The sequence below is a fragment of the Pygoscelis adeliae genome, unplaced genomic scaffold (assembly GCF_000699105.1).
Source record: "Pygoscelis adeliae isolate BGI_AS28 unplaced genomic scaffold, ASM69910v1 Scaffold227, whole genome shotgun sequence".
Taxonomy (NCBI): Eukaryota; Metazoa; Chordata; class Aves; order Sphenisciformes; family Spheniscidae; genus Pygoscelis; species Pygoscelis adeliae.
The window spans coordinates 2,625,041-2,645,603 of record NW_008825100.1 but is presented as its reverse complement, the minus strand read 5'-3'; the positions used below and the strand labels follow the sequence as shown (position 1 = coordinate 2,645,603).

At 39.1% G+C, this 20,563-nt stretch overlaps 1 protein-coding gene across 3 annotated transcripts in view; it reads right to left on the bottom strand.

The window, feature by feature from the left end:
- The window catches only part of MYLK (myosin light chain kinase), a 158,919-nt gene that overhangs the window by 69,774 nt on the left and 68,582 nt on the right, over window positions 1-20,563 (bottom strand). For 2 of the 3 annotated variants that reach the window (XM_009327135.1, XM_009327136.1), the window contains 5 exons: window positions 17,746-17,883; window positions 16,861-17,058; window positions 15,418-15,664; window positions 7,279-7,359; window positions 6,036-6,922 (listed from right to left, as the gene is read on the bottom strand). In XM_009327135.1, the coding sequence (XP_009325410.1) occupies window positions 6,036-6,922; window positions 7,279-7,359; window positions 15,418-15,664; window positions 16,861-17,058; window positions 17,746-17,883 (1,551 nt within the window). Of the gene's footprint in view, window positions 1-6,035; window positions 6,983-7,278; window positions 7,360-15,417; window positions 15,665-16,860; window positions 17,059-17,745; window positions 17,884-20,563 lie in introns of those variants that run through there. The other variant, XM_009327137.1, reaches the window with a different exon arrangement.

Here is a 20,563-nt window from a genome sequence, read left to right as displayed (position 1 = left end):
CAGGAAATCATCACTTGGTATGTTTCTGGTGGACTTCCTCTGTGACCAGACTAGGACCAAAGTAATTCAGTATTTTAATCTGTGATGTAGAAGTATTCATAAATTAATGTTGATAAACTTACAGATGATAGAAATAATGTTGGAAAGGGAAAAGACAGAAAGAGAGAGAAAACAGGGCAGTCCTCATAAACAATCTCATTTACTTTTTAAGCTGAGTCCTATTCACTCAAAGAAAATGGGGTTTAAGACAGTGAAATGACAAGCATCCATGGACAGCAAGGGATGCTCTATTTTCAGAAGGTTTAAAGGTTTAATACAGAAGTAACAAACATGAGCTCCTCTGTTGTGAGGTAGAAAGAGGACCGATGACCTCCAGTAAGCAGAGCAATAAGAAGGTGTCCTCCATCTCACTGATGCCGATACTGACATACGGTTCCGCTGCCTATTTTCTAAATAGGATAATAAACCAACAAACAGCAACTGAAGAGGAGGTATTAAAAGGAAAAACAAAACAAAACAACCCCAAGCCTCCAAGGGCTGGATAAAGTGCATTGTGGAGAGAAAGTAAGAGCTTGACTTGTCAAGTTTTGGAAAAAAGAGAGAGAGGGGGGTATCTTGATCACAGAGTCAAAGCCATTCTATCAAGTACAAATGGGCTCTTCAGCTTAGCAAAGAAAGGAAACAAGCGTATGGAAGAAGAAACCAGACAAATTCAAATTAGAAATCAGACATTGCTTTACTTCTTGATTTAAAATCAAAACACTTTAAGTGTAATTAGACATTGCAATAAATTACCAGTGATTATAGCAAATGTCTCTCTTTTGCTATATTTAAACCTACACTACATGCATTTCTGGAAGAAGGAAGATTCAGACAAAAATGGCAGTAGAGGGGGAAATTTTGTGGCATGTGACAAACATGGAGTTGTGTCAGAACTGATGCTCAGATGATCTCCCTAGCCTTAAACTTGCTGAAGAAGCTTTTTTTAAGCTGCAGAATCCATCTACTTTCAGCAGTACATAGAGTTGTGTTAGTTACGCACCAAACTGTTGCTCAAAGTTAATGAAAAAGAAATCAAAAAAGTCACGGCAGATCCTAGTAAAACTGACAGACACGGACTTGCACAACTGATAGGAAGATTTAGGAGTTATGTTAAGTCACAAGAAAGTTGTTAAGGCATTATTGCTAACAAGATTACTAACTCTTTATGCTGCCAAGACACTTAGGAAGAAAAAAGCGCTGTCTCACACAAAGCAATACAAACTCTGGGCATTTTCTAAGCTACATCACCACTGCTACCTGAGCCTATATTAAGTAATTCCTCTTCAATCTAGTCACATGGTACTAAATCTAGCCAAAAAAGCAGACCAAGCTGATTTAAAAAATGGCAAGTTTGCCAGTTTTGACTAATAATCACTGTGCACCTCAACTCTCCAGTCTGGTAAGGATGACAGCTTCCAAACCTCTTGTCACTGTCGTTTTCTAGAACAACTTTTGTAACCATGCAAAAATTTTCTCTCTGGATTTTCTGTTCAAAAGTGAGTCACATATAGCAGGACACTAGCACAGGGTACTGCTCTGCCAAGTACTATACCAATGTAAAAGAAAATGGCTCCTGCTCTAAAGAGTTCACTGCATGAGGAAGCTTGTTCTACTCAGTCCTTATATGTCTAACTCCACTGCAATGTCTGCTAGAGCTTTCTTAAAAACTTTTTTCCAAACAAAAAGCCCCCCATAACTTCCAACAAAGAACTCTCTCATATTAAAATCAGCTGCCTCTTAACCATACACCATCTAATCTGCCTGTATAAATGCATAATGCTCTAATTTATGAGTACCCTCTTTTGTTACGGTTACCATTTATTTTGAGATTTCACAGGCAAAAAACACATTAATATCTATCCCAAGAATGTAGATAACTGCACTCTGACAAGTGTTCAAAAGAAAAATATAAAATCAAACCATTAATAAACTCCTACCAGGTCAGACATGTTTGTAAAAGAAAAATGATGTAAGAGTTCGCTTTGTCATAAAAATGATACTTTAAGCAACAAATCACTCATGCCAGTCAACTGGCAGAATACTGTTTGGGGAATTATTGAAAGAGATGGAGAAACAAGTACTGATGTTCATGATTTCAAAGGGAAACAAAACAGTATTAATAGTTGAAATGTAAAATGGAAGGAATGAGATTGATCTTAGATGTGCTGTGATTGTGACATTCAGTACAATGCTGCCCAGATTCTGACTTCTAATTGCTAATGGAAACTTAACTCTGGAATAATAGAATACATTGCAAACCCTAGATTAAGTACTAGAATACAGCACAAATACTGCATAAATATGCCTGAAGATTAAGGTCTTTTTTGGAGCAGGATTTAATTTTTCCTTTGCCAAAGACCTTACCAATCACTGATTATTCTGATCCTGGTGTTTGAATTCAGGCTTCTCCCATGGTACAGAAGTGGGGCTAACATCCCCCCCTTCTCTTGCACGCTAATGGCTAAACTGCCTCGGACAGGCAACGTAGTGTTCGCCTCTTCAAACACAGAGGAGACGTGTGAATAGAGTTGTTTGTAACAGGTAAAGGGCCTTACTATCAGCTAGGACAAATATACCAAGGAAAGTTACTTTCAGTGAGTGACTACATAAAGGGACTAGTTTGCCTATCCTGTGAACTTGTTACACGCAAGTATACTTTTAAGTTTGCCCTTCCTGGCCAAATATGACACTTGTTTCATCAGGTGGGCATGTTCCTGAAACCAGATGTTATGTATTTATCTTCACAATATATTTGGCACCAGGAGATCAGCAAACTGCTATCTCTTTTTGCTTTCTGGCAATGCCAGAGAGGGTTAATTTAATTTCCGAAAACCAAATACATGGCATTCTGCAGGTTGATGTGTTACTTACATTGAACAGTTTGTGGGCCAGTGGCCCATACTAAGATGGGCTTGTAGTATGATAAGAAGCAGATAGACATGTCTCACTCTAGATAGAGGATTTTCAAGTATCCAACTCATTAAGAACAAGTCAGTTATTCTTCTGTGAGATACCTCTTGGAAATTTTCCATATGTGAGAACCAGTGGTCACCACCAAACATCACAGCAGCACAAAACCAGTTGGTGAAATAGCTAACAATAGACCTAGTCTATCCACTTCCATAGTGGATTTTGTTGCTGTAACACAAGAGGAGCAAGGTCATACTGAAGAAATGAAAAATAGCTTTGCAAAATCTAAGCCCATTAATGTAAGCTAGGTCCATTTGCTCTGAATTCCTCTCCTTCCCCACAGACTCAACCTTCTTTCAGCTGAGGATGAGTCTAGGGGATTATCTCCAGAGCCCATTAAATGCTGCTCCAAGGTTGGCCAAAGGCACTGCTGCTGAAGGACATGACACCTGCAGGCGTGACAAAGTTGCCTTTTCAGCGTTTGGGGCAAAAGATGGAATCTGGGATTTTGGCATTGGGCTGCTGAGTATTGCATCCAGTTTTATTGTTGCTCTCTATGTTTAAAGCTGCTCCAAACACTTCCTGTGAGACTAATCCATATAGTTTCTCTATTGAACAGTATTTCCTGATTCATCCTGAATTTGTTATTTCTCAATTCTAGTCTGTAGCTCTAATTATTCCTTCTCCTCCCTTGGTTCCTTCAACTATTTATGTGTTCCTAATTAGGGGAAAAGAGAAAAATCAATCTCTAAGAAAACTGGAACTTGCTTAAAGTATCATGCATACCTAGTTAATTACTTAACAGTTGGCATGAAAGCATCTCACAGTGGGAGAGCAGCAACACATGGTTCTCCAAGTGCCAAAGCTAGCAGGTACTGTCAGGAAAAAACCTAAACTGACCATCATGCAATGCATCCCCTCAGTGTACCAGAGGGTACGTAATAAGGATTAAAAGAACATAGTTCTAACCCTCATTCCATTTCTTTCCATTAAAGGAGAAAACTGTCGCATTTACTTCCCTGTGTAATATTTCTTTCTAAGATCCTCTGCAAATATGTGCAAAAGAAAGCGTAACTTTGAAGTACCAACAATACTGACTACCTAAGCATGATACTAGTGTAGTAATGCAGGTACAATTCAAACATAAGGACAGTTTCTTCACTCCCCGCAAGAAGCTGTCCTGAAACAGTGGATTCCTTATCCACTGTCGACCTTCATTCCCTACCTCAGTGGAAAGCACTGCTGAAGTGTGACATCCTGACAAAATGCCAGCTCTGGGGTGTTATGACCAAGAGTGTCACCTAGCCCAGCCAAACGGCATGGGATAATTCGCATGCCCTGCTCAGGCAGGTGGTAGAGCATTTCTGTACATGAGGATCTCTTCACTGTAAACACAGCTACACTGGATTTTCAGCTCCACAGTACCATTTTAGAAAGTGAATGTGAGTTGGGGGATTGTAACAGTCAATTACTCAGATTATTTCAGTCATGAAAACGGCTTTCTGCAGCACCACAACACTAAAGCTTCGGGACTTTAGGAAGCTCCACCATAGCTCAGAAGCTTTGATACAGAGATGCTGTCCATCTGATGTTCTTTGATAGGAGACATGAAACTTTGAGATGCATAATTTCTTTTCACTCTGAGCAAGTCCAAGAAAACCCTTGAAATCTTGCTTCCAGTGTAAGGCTGATTAAATTGCAGCCTCCCACCTTCCTGATCCTGTCAGTCCTTTTTACAAGGATGGCATTTCCACCAGTCAACTTTTTCTTATGTACATGACAGTTACCCCTATTCTATAAATATATATTCTATACAGTCCCCTCTGGTGAAAATTACCATGTACTCATAAATAAAGATTTTATGCTACTTCAGACACATGCCAGACACAACGCACCTGCTACCATTTTCCTCTTTCCATCTACTTACTTTGGTATCCCCTTAATGTAGTACTTGGGTACCTTATTTCTCCCCACCCTATCTGAAGGCAATGTTGTTTTTGAGTGCATCCACTTTAAAGGAATCCTCATGTTTCAGAGCTTGGAACACTGCACAAGGATTCACTCGTCATGGTGAACCGTTGTGCATATTAATTTGGTTCTCATTTAATAACACCAAAAGTAGTCTGGATTAAATGGAGAAAGATTCACAATTAAGAATGCAGACCCCTGTGTCAAGATATAATTCTTACTGTGAACATGAACTTTTTTACTACAACATGCAGGACAGTGTTATTCTCCATATAATTCTCTCAGTGTTTTATGAAACAAATATGAAGTAAAGAAGGTTTTTTGTATTATCAGTTATCCTCCCTATTTTTGTCCCAAGGAAAATATATTTTGTCTAGATACAATATTAACTTTCATACAAAACCAGTCTAGTAGGGTTTAATTATCCAGAATGTGGAATATAAAGAAATCGCTCCATTTGACAACAGTAAGTGATCTCTCTGAGGACTTTTACCAAACTCTGTACTGTTTTGAAATTAGTTAAAAGTCGTCAGGCCAGTGGGGTCCAAATATTTCAGTGTCTGTAAAGGCAACAGAAGCATCTGTGGGGGGGCATTAAATATACTGGAAATCAATTCTCAACTCTGATCTTAACTATGTAACTTGAAGTTGTAGTAATTTCTTTCTATAACACAACCCCTCTTTGCTTCTGTGTTTCTTACTGTAATAAAAACCCTGAAATATTAAACATACAGAAGAAATAAATTAGAATTTGTAAACCAGCAATAATAATATTCTGTTTTCAATGTTCTAGATCCTTAAAGTTTAGCTTAAATAAACGTCATGTACCAGCTCCTTAAACAGCATTAGCAATGTAAACAGCATTTAAAAATGCAAGAAGTTCAACTTTATAAAAATTACATCTGCAGGCTGTTAAAGGAGAATCTGCAAGAAATGTCAAACAATACTGTTCCTTGTGTACTCCACTGAAATAACAAGAAAGTTGCATCTGGAAACAGTTACTGGCACAGGACTTAAATAAAGTATTGCATTACCTTTAATGAACTAAATATTATTAATCAAGAGCCGGATATAACAGTGTGCCATCCAGCTGGCTTGTAATTCAATTAATTTACCTTCTTGGGAGATGACAATGGACTTTGATGATTTGATGGTTTTGCTGTCTAGAGTCCAGGTGACAGCTGCAGGAGGATCAGAGGAAATCCGACATTGTAAGACCAATTTTTCACCATCTACTACTTGAGCATCCTGAAGCTTCTCTGTAAAGGAGGGTGCTGTTCCTTTGCTTGCTGGTGGTTTGCTTGCTGTTGCTTTGTTTTCGGCTTTTTTCCCAATTATACCACCATCCACCACTGCACACCCATGTTCACAGTTTCTGTCGTTCTTCTCTTCTTTTTTCACTGCTGGTTTGGCAACAGGTGCTTGAGAATTGGGGGTCGCATTCTGGGCTTCAGAATTGGTGCGGGCATTTGGTGCTGGGGTGCTAGCGCTGCCATTCTCTGCAGGTGGCTTTTTCTTTGAGCCCAGCACAGATCTGAAATCTGTAACAGCTGGTTTAGGAGGTGGCACCTTCTCTGGCAATGGGGTTTTTGGGGCGCCTTTCTTGGCCAGCACAGAGCGGAAGTCCACCTGCTGAGGAGCATGAACTTTCCTTTCCTCCTCTGACAAGGTCTTGGGTTTGACCTGCCGCTGCAGGTTTGCTCGGAAGTCCATTTGCTCGGCTGGGATTTCTTTCAGTTCCTCCTCAGAAAAACTTTTGGTGCTGACTTTCTTGCCTAAAATGTCACGGAAATCAAGTTGCTCAGCTTCCTGCTGCCTCAGGCTCTCCTCTGTGTGTTCCCGAGTTTCCACTCGCCTCTTCAGCACGCCTCGGACGTCTTCCTGCTCTTCCTCAGCTGCTCTGGTTTCACTGCTGTTCTTTTTGAAGCCACTTCTACCAAATGTTAGTTTACCATGATCTCCACCATCTCTTCGCTCTCCAGAGCTGGCTGATTCCCTCCCACTATGATCCGAAAAAGAAAAGAAAGAGAGAGCCAGGAAAGGGGCTGGTTTAAAAATGTCAGAGAACAATCTCAGAGCAGGAACAAAATGTGTTTATAGAAGGGGAGGTTGATTAGAGAAGCACACTCCATTAGTTTATTGCATCAATGATGACTTCAGGAGCCATATAAGGGCACAAACAAAAAAGATCTCTACTCTGGCTTGGTACAACATGCTTAGCCTGTATGATGAAAACAATTTGTTGGGTCACATTTGGGGATTAGGTTGAACAGCAGCCAGCCTGGGTCTGTAAGGGCAGGGAATTAACGGAGCAAAAAATAGAACCTACCCATGCAAGTCCCTGGGAAAAATACTCACTCTCTGAGCATTTCTGCTCTGGAAGCTGAACTCTCCCGCAGCATCAGAGACACCTGGCAGCTGCATTCTCCAACTTGGTTCCTGAAATATTTAAGTGAAATCAGAAAAGCAGAGGTTTCTCCCTCCAAAACTGTAACTTGCCTGGGCTAAGTGATTGTGTGTTGCACTAAAGCAGCCCAAACCCAGTGTGGGGTCCTCCTTTCCTATGCCCAGCATTGTGGTGATTGACTGAGTGGATATAATGGTCCCCTTATATTTGGAGCCAAGCTATCTCAAATAGCTTTTACTGATCTGTTGATGCCTACACTGGGAACAACATACTCCCTGAACAAAAATCAAAGCAATTTACAGAATGAAACAGCTGCAAACAAACAAGCTAAAGGAAAACAAATACAAAAGCTGGAAAATCAAGGCAGAGGAAGGGGCTGTTTTGCAAAGTTGAAAATCTTTCCAACTCTGCCTACTGTTTATTTATTCAAACCCACGCTCTTAAGTTTTCTGATGTTAAGATATTAAAAGCAGGGTCTCATTTCCTTCCCTCCCCCCTGGCCCAACCAATCAGCAAAACCCATCTACATGGATTGCTCCAGCCTGTACATGTTTATATTAAAAAACATTAAAGTGTCACCATATATGGTGCTGAGTACTTATTCTTCCTTTTGCAGAGGAATACCATGGATGCCTTCTGGAAAGGGCTCCCATTAAAGAATTCATTTAAAGTGCTCCCCCCACCCCTGCTGCTCCCTCCCTCCCGCAGATATATATCATTCTTCTAGCCCCAAACGGCTCTTCTCCACTTAACACAGGAGATGCCAAAAGCAAAATTTAACTCCCCCAGGGCAGCAGTTGTGTAACTGTTGCCACCACTCCCCTGAACTGCTATTAAAAAAACCAGACTTGAATTGATTAAGGACTAGAGATATCTTTTATTAGTGAAAACACTTTCGTCCTTCCCAGTTTAAGTATAAGCTTGGAAATGGACTACAAACTCCTGGATGATTTTTCTTTTTCAAACAAAAATAATTTTTGCTACTGAACACATTTCCTGGACATGAACAAAACACATGTGTGTTGGGGGAAGGAAGGAAAGAGAGGCGGGTTTTCCCAGCTGTGTTCTCCTTTCAAAAGACCTGCTAGATAAGAGCACCTTCAAGTCCACTTTGCCCTGAAGTTTAAAACACAGACTCAGGAGTCCCTTTCTGTTAGTTTGCCACAAACATATTGTCTGGCCTGTTTTTTAAATAGTGCATGGAAATACATTCCTAGATATGGTTCTGTTTGGGTGAATAAACCATAATTTCACCCATTTGCAACTTGCAATGAAGTCACACAGTAGGCAAGACCATTAACACAGATGCAGCACTAAGTTATGCCTTTATAATAGCAGTTAGTGCCATCATCTTTTCAGATGGATTTCCCTTGCTTTCTGTTACTTTAGAAAAAGAAACAGTGGATTAGCCTAATATGAAAATCAAGCCTTGAACACCAAGAAGAAATTGGTGGGGTTGACTGAAGTAACTGGATTGCAAAGTAAAGGCCCTGCTGGTAGGAACACATCTTATTTGACCTTGAGACCATTAACAACAAGAAGCCACAGAAGTGTTTTCAACACTTTATATCCAACAAGTCAGAATATGTACACTAGAACTGTTATGGAAGGCAATCCATAAGGACAGCACTGAAAGCCACAACCCTAATTTCCTTCAATACAAAAGACTAGAGAACATCTGAGTACCAAACAGAAACTGTCCAAATGCCAGGAGAGGATCCAAGTCAATGCAGAGAGTATTTAACTCAGTTCTGCACTGGAGACCTGCCATTCTTACTTCCTCTTATGTGTGACCTCCATCTGGAAGCAAGAGAACTAGAAAGAAGTAAAGACAAATGGAAAGATAAATAGAAAGAATTGCACGTCACCTCCTCCCAATGTACTGATTGGCATCAAAAGATGGCAGGGTACCAACATTGCTGAAAACCTGTTGTCTTCAAACAATGCATTTCAAACTGGCCCCTTTTGCCACTGCTGAAACTCACGAATGTTTTTCCTGCTCTCAGAGGCTTTTAAGAAAAGCAGACACACTCTGAAACTGCTCAAGTACTTTCTCATGCACCAGTGCTACAGGGCTGTTAGCAGGCTGTTGGTTTACCCGAAGATCCCTCCCATAAGTCTCCTGGAGCTCAATTACTCTTCCTTTAGGACATAAAACCAATCCAAAGCTGACAAAGTAGGAGAAGCCATGCAAGCTGAAGTATAGACAATTTCCAGCATACATCAAATAAGGAGGCACCACTGCTCAGCTGCTGTCATGACTGTATGGCAAAAATATTTGCCCACAAGAACTGTATCACCAGTGGGAGAGGTTAAAGTAACAGAGACAGCACTCTCCCAGGAGAGGGATCTAGGGATACTGAATGTGGTCCTGACCACTATGAAGAATAATAGCATTTCTGCAATGCATCTTTCCCTCTTCAAATTCTTCACATATGCAAAGAAGCAAATAAGGAAGGCACAGTAAATCTCTCTAAACTAAGCTATTTTTCACAGGGTTTGGAAAATAAAGGAGGGGGTAAGAAAGCAGGAGAGTATTTTGTTCTTTCTATTTTTAAAACCTTGGGAAGCCCTTACAAATTATGGCAACAGTGGGACACAGAAGTACCTAGATGGAAAAATGATTCACAAGGTAGTTCTTTGATCTTAATTACTATTTCTGATTCAAGTGAATGGCTGAAAACTAGACCACTGGATACAAAACTCAAGTCTGTGTCTGATTCATCATATCCCTGTAGCCTTCTCAGGGCAAGTCCTGCTCCCAGTGAAATGAAAGTGAGTTTTGTTACTGATTTTAGGAGCAGGGAGAACATAATTTTGTCTTCTGAATTCAGTTGCAGAGTCTAAAAAGGTGAAGTTAATAACACTGACCCACCTTGGAGATCACAAGATGGAAAAAGAGAAACAAGCCAAGAAAAATTAAGAAGGACTGGATGGTTTAGATGCTAAATTCAATCAAGAATAATTCTGGAAACTTTGTACATATTTTTACATTTACACAATTTCAGAATCTAGGCAAGGCAAGATACATAGGGGCAGTTGGAGCTTTGCAGTACACAAGCGCTACTTCAAGCCTTTCACGTCTCTGCCGTTTTGAATCTTGGCAATAACAATGTTACTTCTGCAACTTGAGGTTCTCTGTGTTGGCATTTTATCAACAAAATGCTAGACAAAGACAGATCTTAGTGGCTCTGTTATTGTGGAATAATGACAGACATGGATAAAACCTATCCTTAGTAGCTATGCTGTAAAGAAGTGTCTGGAAGTGTTGACTTTTGCAGAATTGTTCTATAGAATGCCCATGCGCAGGACTTATCTTTAAAATGTCAAGGAATCATAATAACCCCCCCCCACCAAAAACAAATAAAACCCCAGCTGTAAAGCCTGAAGCAATTTTAAAAATAGCCCTCTGTCCTATTGTGGGATCAGTTTTCCCTGGAATGGCTTTTATGTTCAAAATATCTTGAAATACTAGTTTCTTGGCAGAATCTACTCAACTATTTTCACTGAACCTTAGATGAGACTTATTGTCTGCGTGTCCCTAGGAAGCACTCTCTGGAGGAAGAGGAAAAAAAGCACTTGTTAATTATAGTGTGGGGACACACTGAAAATTCCTACTGGCCTACCAAGTGTGAAACAAGTATTGCAGAGTAAATTACATTTTTTTTTTTAAGAATGAACTGAAAGGGGCAAAGAAGTTGATCCCTAGCTGTAGCTGGTGCTTCAGTGCAGGTAACTGCAAAGCCTCAGAATGAGGTTTTGCAACTCTTTTGTGAGTGAGTTAAATGGAGAGAAAGTCCAGACTCCATGCAGCTTTAACCCCAAAGAAAGCAACTAATCTATTGGATCACAACTTTAGCTGACATAAAGCAGAGTAGCTCTACTGGCTTCAAAGAGGATACACTGATTTACCTCACTTGAGAGTTTGGCCAAAAGCTTTTTATACCTGAAAGACCAACCATTTTATTTGCATTTTACAGCATTGAGTGGGAGAATGCAACGGGAAGGGGTCATGGTTTTCTTTCCTAAAAATAGACAATGTGTTGATAGCAGAAAAGAAAGTTTGCAAACTGTATTTTACAGAAAGACAGAACTATATTTACTGTTTGGTGTGATGGAATGTAATCTTACAACTGCTTTTTATATAACCTGAATTGCAGAGTATTCGAGGTGCCACTGATTTAGAAGATGAATGTTTACCACTGATTTTAATCAGATTATCAAAATCTCTAAATAAGATTAATCAACACTAACCAAACTTTTATGGAAGATGGAATGGGGGAGAAGAGAAATACTCAGCATCTGAGAAGACAAAGATTAACAAAGCAGATGATTTGTTTAAGGAACTGCAGGAGGATTTCTGAGGTCTCTCACGTTGACTGTGCTGTTATAAAGATAAAGGCTTTGCTCAGCAAACAGTCTCTGTCCAGTACTCCCAATTTCTTTGCTTACCTCTTCATTTATGATGTACACACTGACCAAAACAACATGGGAAAGTCGTACTGGGAGAAAAAGGATACCAATGCTTGCATCACTGGAAGGATGCAAAGGACAGGAGGAGAAAAAGATATCGCTGGTTTTCTGAGTCAAAAAAGGATTGTTATTTCCCATTTCAATCACAATGAATTCACAGAGATTCTGACTGATTTCTTATCCGTCAACTGCACGGGCTGGCATTTTGCAGGCTGTAAAACGTTCAGATTTCAATAGATGAACTGCAGTAGTGGGTGAATCTGTTGTTGCTTTGGTATTTATGCAACACCATTCCTTGAGGCCTGAGCAATAACAGGCTCAATGGAACATTATTAGGACAATTAAAATGAAGAATGCAAGTGTAGAGGAATCGTGTAGGTTTAAAACAAGGACCAGGAGAGGCTACAATTACTACCCCCTTAAAAGTCAGACTGCAAACACGTATTCTAAATAATGCTGAGGGAAGGAAAGACAGAAAGCTAACCAGCAATCATTGATGGATCACACTAGGATCATGCTGGGCTACACACCCTTGTCAGCTCACTCTGATGAAAAGAGAAAGAACTAGGTAGCGAAAAATAGATCTTTTGTTAAACCTCAATTTTTAAGAACAGAGTTTTAATTTGTGAGCAGCCAACACAAAAGGAGAATTGTGGAGGTATTAGGACAGAATTTAGAGCTTAAGAAAAATGGAGGAGAAAATTGAAAAATAATTAACGCTGGTAGGAAACCATGCCCTGACTAAATTAAGGGAGTTGGAGAAGGAATGACTCCCTAAAAGCAGCTATGCAACATTTCTGAAATTAATACATGAAAAGGAGCTGCACATTTTATTTGAAAATTATTATGTTTAAAAATAGCCCACTGTCAACTTCTTTATAAACTCTTCAGTGAATTGACTTGTGGTTTCTCAGTTATTCCATATTTTTAATGGACTTTGTAGGAGTTTTTGAGAGAAAGACACTAAACGCAGCTCTCCTCCTCTCAGGTACTGTTAAGACTGTTTCTGAATATATAAACAATTCTCAATCAAGTATTCAAGACAAATGCAGGCAGTTCAAAAGATATTTAGACAAGACTATTTGCTGCTGAAAATTATTTTAGCTCTATTGCAAACTTGAAGTTATACAGCTGACATTTGGCTCCTTGGATATTCCTGAGGCAGTTACTTCTCCGTTACTCATAATATATAAGCAATTGCCTAAAAGCATATGGCTTTCTGTTCCCTGAACGGTAACTGAAATTTTACAAATGACAGCAGGGTAAAAAGAGGTATATCAGCATTCCCCTTGCTCTGATTGCAGCATAGCTTTACTCATTATGGATTAGAAAAAGCCAACATGAATGCACTGATCTTTGTGGGATCCCCAGCTATTTCTCCAGTAAAAGGATTAGGGAATAACTGAAACTGGCATGTAATCTGCTGTGTTGTTTTCTAGCTACACCTTCACTTCTTCTCACCCCCCAAAAAATTGTTCTCCTCCGCTAATTTTCTGAAATAATTTATTGTCTAAGTGTACATTGTTATGTTCTAGAGTCATGATATTGTCAGGCTTCCACTTTGATAAACGTCTTCAGTGATGAATTTAGCCTGGGTGATCACCAACCACACCTGATCATTAAGGTCGACTTGCTCAAGTCAGCCACAACAAAGTCTTCCACAAAGCCCTCTTGGCTCTCCTTTGTTCTTCCTGTTCTCTTTCCTTCTTCCATCCCTGAAGTTTTGCTGAAATATTTCATTCTCTTTGAGTTCAAGTGAAACCACCAGCATATCATAAGAGAAGATGCCCATGTCCAGGGCACACAATCTGAAGCGTGGAAACGTACCAGTAGAAGGTAGCAATTCTCACAGTTTGGCCTGCTCTCTCAGGTAGAGGTTCGTGGCCTTAATGAAATTGAACTGGCATTTCTAATCCTGCCAGAGGTACTGGGTGTTAGAAACTCAAAGAGACTTTTCTTAGATGCAAGGATGTATGTAGACATGACCTGCACAAATCAGCATTATGAATGCCCTAGATGACCTGGGCTGATTGCGAACAAGCCAATTGTTCTGAAATGAGTCAGTTCACAATTTATTGTGGAGTACAAAGGGTCTAAATCTACTGAAGAGCTTATTTGCAAAAAGGTCATGGCACATATGGCTCTACCTACATAAATGTTAGTAATAAGACTTGAAATTAAGTGTAGAAACACGTCATTATAGGAAATCTTGATATACAACAGGTATAATTCTCTAAAGCACCCTTTTCTGGTGAAAAGTGAGTGCCTCATCTGACTTTAAATACTAAAATATACTGAGGCCAGTTTGTGGCTGCCTGTGATAGTCTATGAGCTACCTTAGAGCTAGGCATCTACACAGTGACGTGTCTATCATTCGGGTAACACTGGTTGGAAAATAAACTATAAATATGAAAAATTAAACTCACTGTTTAGAGGTTAAATGGGTTAAATTTATTAAGAAATGCCCTCCCTCCTTGGGTTAGGAAGACACGAGTAATTTATTTGCAAGCAGGCAAAGGACAATTCAGCTTTTAAATTTTGTACTAGACTGAAGTATATGAAACAAAAATAACTTGTTTATAGCATGAAAAAAGACAAAACTCACCATAAACCAGGCAAGTGCAAGTGGTGCAGAACTGCAATGCTAACACTTCGTAATACTGGGCAGTATCTGTCTAAACTGCCTACTGGACTGGTCCATGTGGACTAAAAAGCTAGCGTGTGGAGCAGAGCAGATAATTTTCTTCCAGTGTAATGGATTCAAATGTCCATGATGGTTAAATAAATTTTAATAAAGAAAGTCACAAATATTACCTGAGTAAGGCAATACATCTATGCACAGTAAATAGTATAGAATGATAACATCAGTTTAAAGTTGTACACTAAGTTTTCTATAACCACATAGGGGATAGGTAATTATGCCCAATCTTCACCATTGGAGGTGGAAAATGCTGTGGTACTTTCTACAAGGTAAAGAACCAGCAAATCTGATTCTTCATTTAAAGGACAGTTATTTTACCAGAAAAAAAAAAAAATTAAAACAGTTCTTCCAAATTTTGTAGAAATGACAAGAAGTTCAAAGCATCAGGGTGCCTCATTTCAAAGATACATCAGAAAAAGGAGACTACAACTTCCATGTAAAATTCAGACATTTCAAACATGGCCAGGAAACACTTTCTCCCCTTAAAGGTATGGATCATAATCTTGTGGAACGGCCCTTCCTGGTCAGGTTGTTCCCATGGAAAGCAGGCATCCTTACAAATATCCAGAGAGATGCCAATCATGATAGACAATAGCTCCAAAATCAAGACATTGATTGTGGTTTCCCTTGCTAGAAACCCAAATTTTTTCCCATACTGCTGCCACAAAGCTTTATTTTTCAGGATTCCTAAAGGAAACTCTGTACTACTTTGTTCTTTATTCTGACTCTTCTTGTGTTTCCTCTTTCCTCTTTGAGTTTTATTAGTTCTTTTCGTCCCTCAGAAATATTTTCCTTTAGTACCCTACTATTTTGTGCGAATAGGAGGGAACTCATCTTCTTCAGGTAGGAATTTCAACTTGAGGGTAAATATAACTAATTGTTCCAAGGGAGCAAGCTCTTTTCATAGCAAACATACCTGAGCTGAATTTCATATTGCCCTGCATGATGAGACTGCACATTCCTCAAGATCAGTGTGAAGATGTCTTCATTTTGCAGGATTTCACACGCTGTTCCCGGCATTATTTCTTGCCCATCTTTAAACCAGTGAACAGTGGGGAAAGGATCTCCGGCAATGGCACAGGATATAAGGACATTTTGCCCAGGAGCTGCTGTCACTGATCTCGGTTTGCTAATGAACCAGGGCTGAATACCGTCCTGAGGTTCTGTAGTTTACAAACACAGTTTACAAATCAGGAGAAAGGGCCAAGCTTGAATGTAACTAATAAACTAACTAATTTCAGGGAAAACAATCACAGACAAACAAAGTTATTCTGAACATGCAGGGTATAAGTTTTTAATCTGAAAATAAGTCAGGTTTTAATTTTGGAAGTAACTTGTGTTGGTACTAAAATTAATCATTTACTTGGCACTTCAGTGGCTCAATCCAGGCTTATATTAAGAGCAAAACAAAGGGACTTTAAAGCTGCCCTAAAAGGAATCTTGAAGATTTGTCCTTAGAGAATACGGGTAGGAATAGCTTAAAGGGCAAGTGACAGTACTATGACTGCTGTGCAGCTGAGAGCTCATGTAATAAATCATCATTAACAATTGCATAAAATTGCATTTAATATAGAAGACTGACCCTGAGGCTAGAACTCGGGGGAGCGCAGAGAATAGAGGAATTCAGAGCAGACAGTGACAACAGACTACAGACCCACCCCTGGAAGCACAGCTCTCTGAAATCCTGGGGTTAAGATCCTTTACATTAAAATAATAAAAGTCTCCCATTGATTTCCAATAATTCTCAATAATGTCTATGGGAAAATGTTGGCATACAATAAGATTAGATGAAGTCTCCTGTCATGAAGGTAGTGAATGCCCAATCACAGGAAGTTTGTAGGTACTTCAGTGTTTACTGTGGGATTTACATCATATGTGGAGATTCAAAGCCAAATTTTTTGCAGCTAGTTCTCAAATCACAGAGATCATGTGTTCATCACCTGCTACTACTACAATGCTAATATTAAAGCCAGGATACCTGGCTCCTAGACAGCTTTTCCAAATACTCAGGGTTTTAATTAGAAAGAAAACCATCATTAAACGATTTACATTAAGTCCATAGCTAAGTAAGCGTTATAGTTATAATCTGAAGCTGCATTTAGCAGAAGTTTTGCACTGTGCCTAGGAATAGGACTCAGGAATGCATTTTTGAAATAGTAACATAATGTTCCAGAGTGAAAACATTTTTTTAAAGTTGCTTCTGCTCAATATCCTTTTTAATTCAGATGCAGAGACTGAGAACTCCTAGCATCCTTCACAACAGACCTTATAAACACTCATGTACTTTAAATAGACACTCCTCCAGCACATGAGAATTATTTTCTTCTAGCATTTCCTAAGGTGGAGAAGGACTTTATACCTTGTACTGTCAATGTAGCCTGGGTTTGAGTTTCTCCTAATTCATTCCAGGCTTCACAGGTGTATTTGCCTGTGTCTTCAGGAAATACTTCCTGGATGCACAGACTGTACTCATTGCCTTTCTTCTCAAAGTGGAAATCTTCTGTCTCCTGGATTTCTTTCCCATTGTGCAGCCAGATAATTTCAGGAGGTGGGTTAGCTGAAAAATAGGAAACAACAAAAATCAGAGACACACACAAAAAACCACCATATGTTGATTAAGAAAATGAACAAGGTTGGTTGTTTTCTGCCACCTGATTCTGCAATTTCATCTTCAAAACATTCAGGAATTTCATTAACTCTGTCAATGCTGTGTAATGTGGAATAGCTCTAAGTCTGTCTTATTACACTTAAAATACAAATGAGTAAGGGAAGCACGTATACAACAGAGAGGGAGAATGAGTTCTAGATCCCACGAAGGTCGTTATCAAGGGTTTCTATCACCAAAGTTCATACCAGGACTGCTCTTTTCTGCAGCACTAATCTTACCCCAACTGACAGGAATTCAATCTTGTTTGGTTCACACCAAAAGCTATTACAAGTCCACTGAGGCTCAGTTTTAGTTCAACAGCAGGACCCAATAATAACCTTATTATTATTATTACTACTATTATTATTCCAATACAGAAACACTCCTACAGGTCTGAACACATTAACACTGGACAATGTTCATCCACCCTGAAGATCAGATTAGACAAACCTAGCTTTTACTTTTAAAAAATTGGTTCCTTGAAATATTATTTCCAAATGCAAAGACACCTGCTAAAAGAAAAGGACAGTGGAAAAAAGCACATACTTTGCAGCAGGACTTAAAATTTTTAAATAATACTGTTCTATAGCTACGCACCTGATACCTCCACAGTCATTATCACTTGACTTCCATCCATTACTTTGAGATCAGTCAGGCCTTTAAGGAAGATGGGTGCAAAAGTCTTGTTTAACTTGGCAGCCTGTGCACTTTCTGCCTTCTTGCTGCTCTTCTTTTCTGTGAAGTCAAGAAGAGAACAAAAGGGGTCTCTTACTGGAATTTTCATGACAAATTTTAACTGACCTTAGGTTCAAACCGGTTTCAAGGCAGTGGTCTTGTTTCAGCTCTCAGAAGGCAAAAATCACTGAAACCACCCAATATTGCTGTTTTGCCTTGCTAGTAGTCCAAGCAGAAAGGCAAGAAATGGGAATGGAATTGTCCTTCCTCCAGGGATCCTCTTAAATCATTGTTAACAGATATCAGAGTATCACACAGAAATTTACACTCATTTTCCCCAAGTACACATGCTCAGGTGCAAAAAAAAGTCCCAACGACTTGTAACCAACAATTCAATGCCTTTAAATCACTGCTAAATTCACATTAAAAATCTTAAGATATGTTACAAGTTGCTATTCTCCTGACTGATGAGTTAAAAATGTAAACTCACAGGAATATAGGATTCGCCACTATGTATGAAACTGCAAACCATTTAGATTGTTAGACAGTCAATATCAAATGGGTTTGAGTTCACCATACTCCTCTCCTGTGTTACACTTAGCCAACTGATGATGGGAGAGATTGAAGCCTGAGGTTATCAACATATATCACAAAACAAACTGTTTGATTAGGGCTTTTTTTTTTTTTTGAGGCTGCAAAATCAAATGATGAGTGCTGGAGTTAAATTAATCACTCTTAAAAATAAAATCTATCTGTGATAGATATGTAATTTCCTGTATCCACAGCGGTCTCCTCTGTCTTGGATTCAGAGGCTATGAAGCAAGATCATTTAACTGTGACCTATATGGTACACTAGACCAGGAAAGATACCTCTGCTGTAAAAACCTGAGCAGACACTTCTGAAGCCCAAGTAGTGATCATGACCAAATGTAAGAAGTTGTAAATATTTATCGGTCACTTGGATACACTTTTTGTTTTGTATAGCTTGAGTTCAGACCTCTTACATCTTGCCTTTAAAATGCCAACCCTACTTTCTGTCCATACATGAAAATAGCTTCATTTTGCTTATTCCTACCTTCAAAATTTTCAAAGGTATATCAAGAAAGATCATCCAAAATAGTATTACAGCAATACAAAGTGCCAGGCTGGAAAAAAAACCACCATTCATAGAAGGACGATGATTAGAAAAACTGAAAGCACCTCACTGAGCAAGTCCACTGAACCTCCTGGAGGCAACAACTTAAGCAGAATATCACAAAAATTGTCTAATGTTTCTTGACTTGGCAGCAACAATTAAAAAGACTTAAGTTCTAATCCATAAATGCTATTTGTTCATTTGAACATAGGGGCTCATTTTCATGCAACATTTCTTCCTTTACTTAAAATTTGATATTGTGGACTTCTAGACTTAGAAAAAAATTAAACTGACCTACTGACAACTTTAGTTTCTCACAGATGTTTTACACAAGACAACACAGCCAGTTTTAGATACGTTATTAAGTTTTATTTAGTCTTAGTCTAAAATCATTGCATTTTCTCAGAAGGGACTGATGCAATCATGCAGAAGCCAAATTACAAAGCCTGAATGTTAACTATTTTCAAATTCTTCTGAAGCTTGTAAATACTTCTAGTTGTTTATTTATTACATAGCACCATGCAGTGACTCAGTGCTCCTCTGATGAAGGCTTTAAAATTTCACAATTTTACCATGAAATAGCAGCGCTGTACATTTTCACAGCTTATTTTAATATACCTAAGGCCTTCTTCAGTTTTAGCCTTTACAGCTCTTGTTTGGGAAAACAGCAATCAATTTGATTTTGGAGGGTACTTGGGAAAAGAAGGGACACTGGTCATTCAAGATTAAGCAAATACCTCCTGTTCCCATTTATGGTGAAAAGATACTGTGTGATTCTACTTCCTTTTGAAAACACTTGGATAATTATTTTGTCAGGAAAGTAGTACAAGGAAAACCATACACAAAAATACAGGCATTGTTTGCAAAAGGGTAGCTTCAGAAAGTGTAACATCCGTAGAATTTCACATTCCCTGGCCACACACAGCTAGGTGCTAGCTAGTCTTACACATCAGGAACAAAATCTGTGACTTGCAACAGGAAAACGGAGGGCAAGGAGATAAGAAAAGCAGGACACAAATAAGCAAGCTGCACACAACAGAAGGCCAGTATTAGGGCTTGCTTTCCTTCATTCCTCCAAAGCTCCTTTCACCACATGAGCTTTGCTGGGGTTCAAAATTCATATGCTGAATTCAAGAGCTGTCACTGTCTTCAGAGCTCAAAGCAGAGGGAAGGAAGAGAATGAAGAAAGCACAGGTACAGCTCTCAGCTCAGATACTGCAAGTCACTATGCTTCTGGCTGAAACAACCTCTTTCGTAACACTGCAGGGTATTTTTGCTGCCAAAACTACAGATAATAAAAATATGGCACATCTGGCACCAGAAAGGAAATCTGGAACCTAAGGAAAATTTTGTCTGACATTAGCATAAGGGCATGACTTTGTTATATACCTAGGCATCCTCAAGCTTAATCAACTGGATGTGAAAAAGAGGAGATCCGATCTCTTCCTATTACGTTAATGCGCTCTAATCGCCTATAGCCATTTAACACCTCCCTCACCACTCTTACTTCTTACTACTTTCAAGTAGGAGTAGGTTCACCTCTAGGATTGAAGAGAAGGAATATAAAAGAGTTAACACATAGCAGTACTGCCATAGTGACTAAAA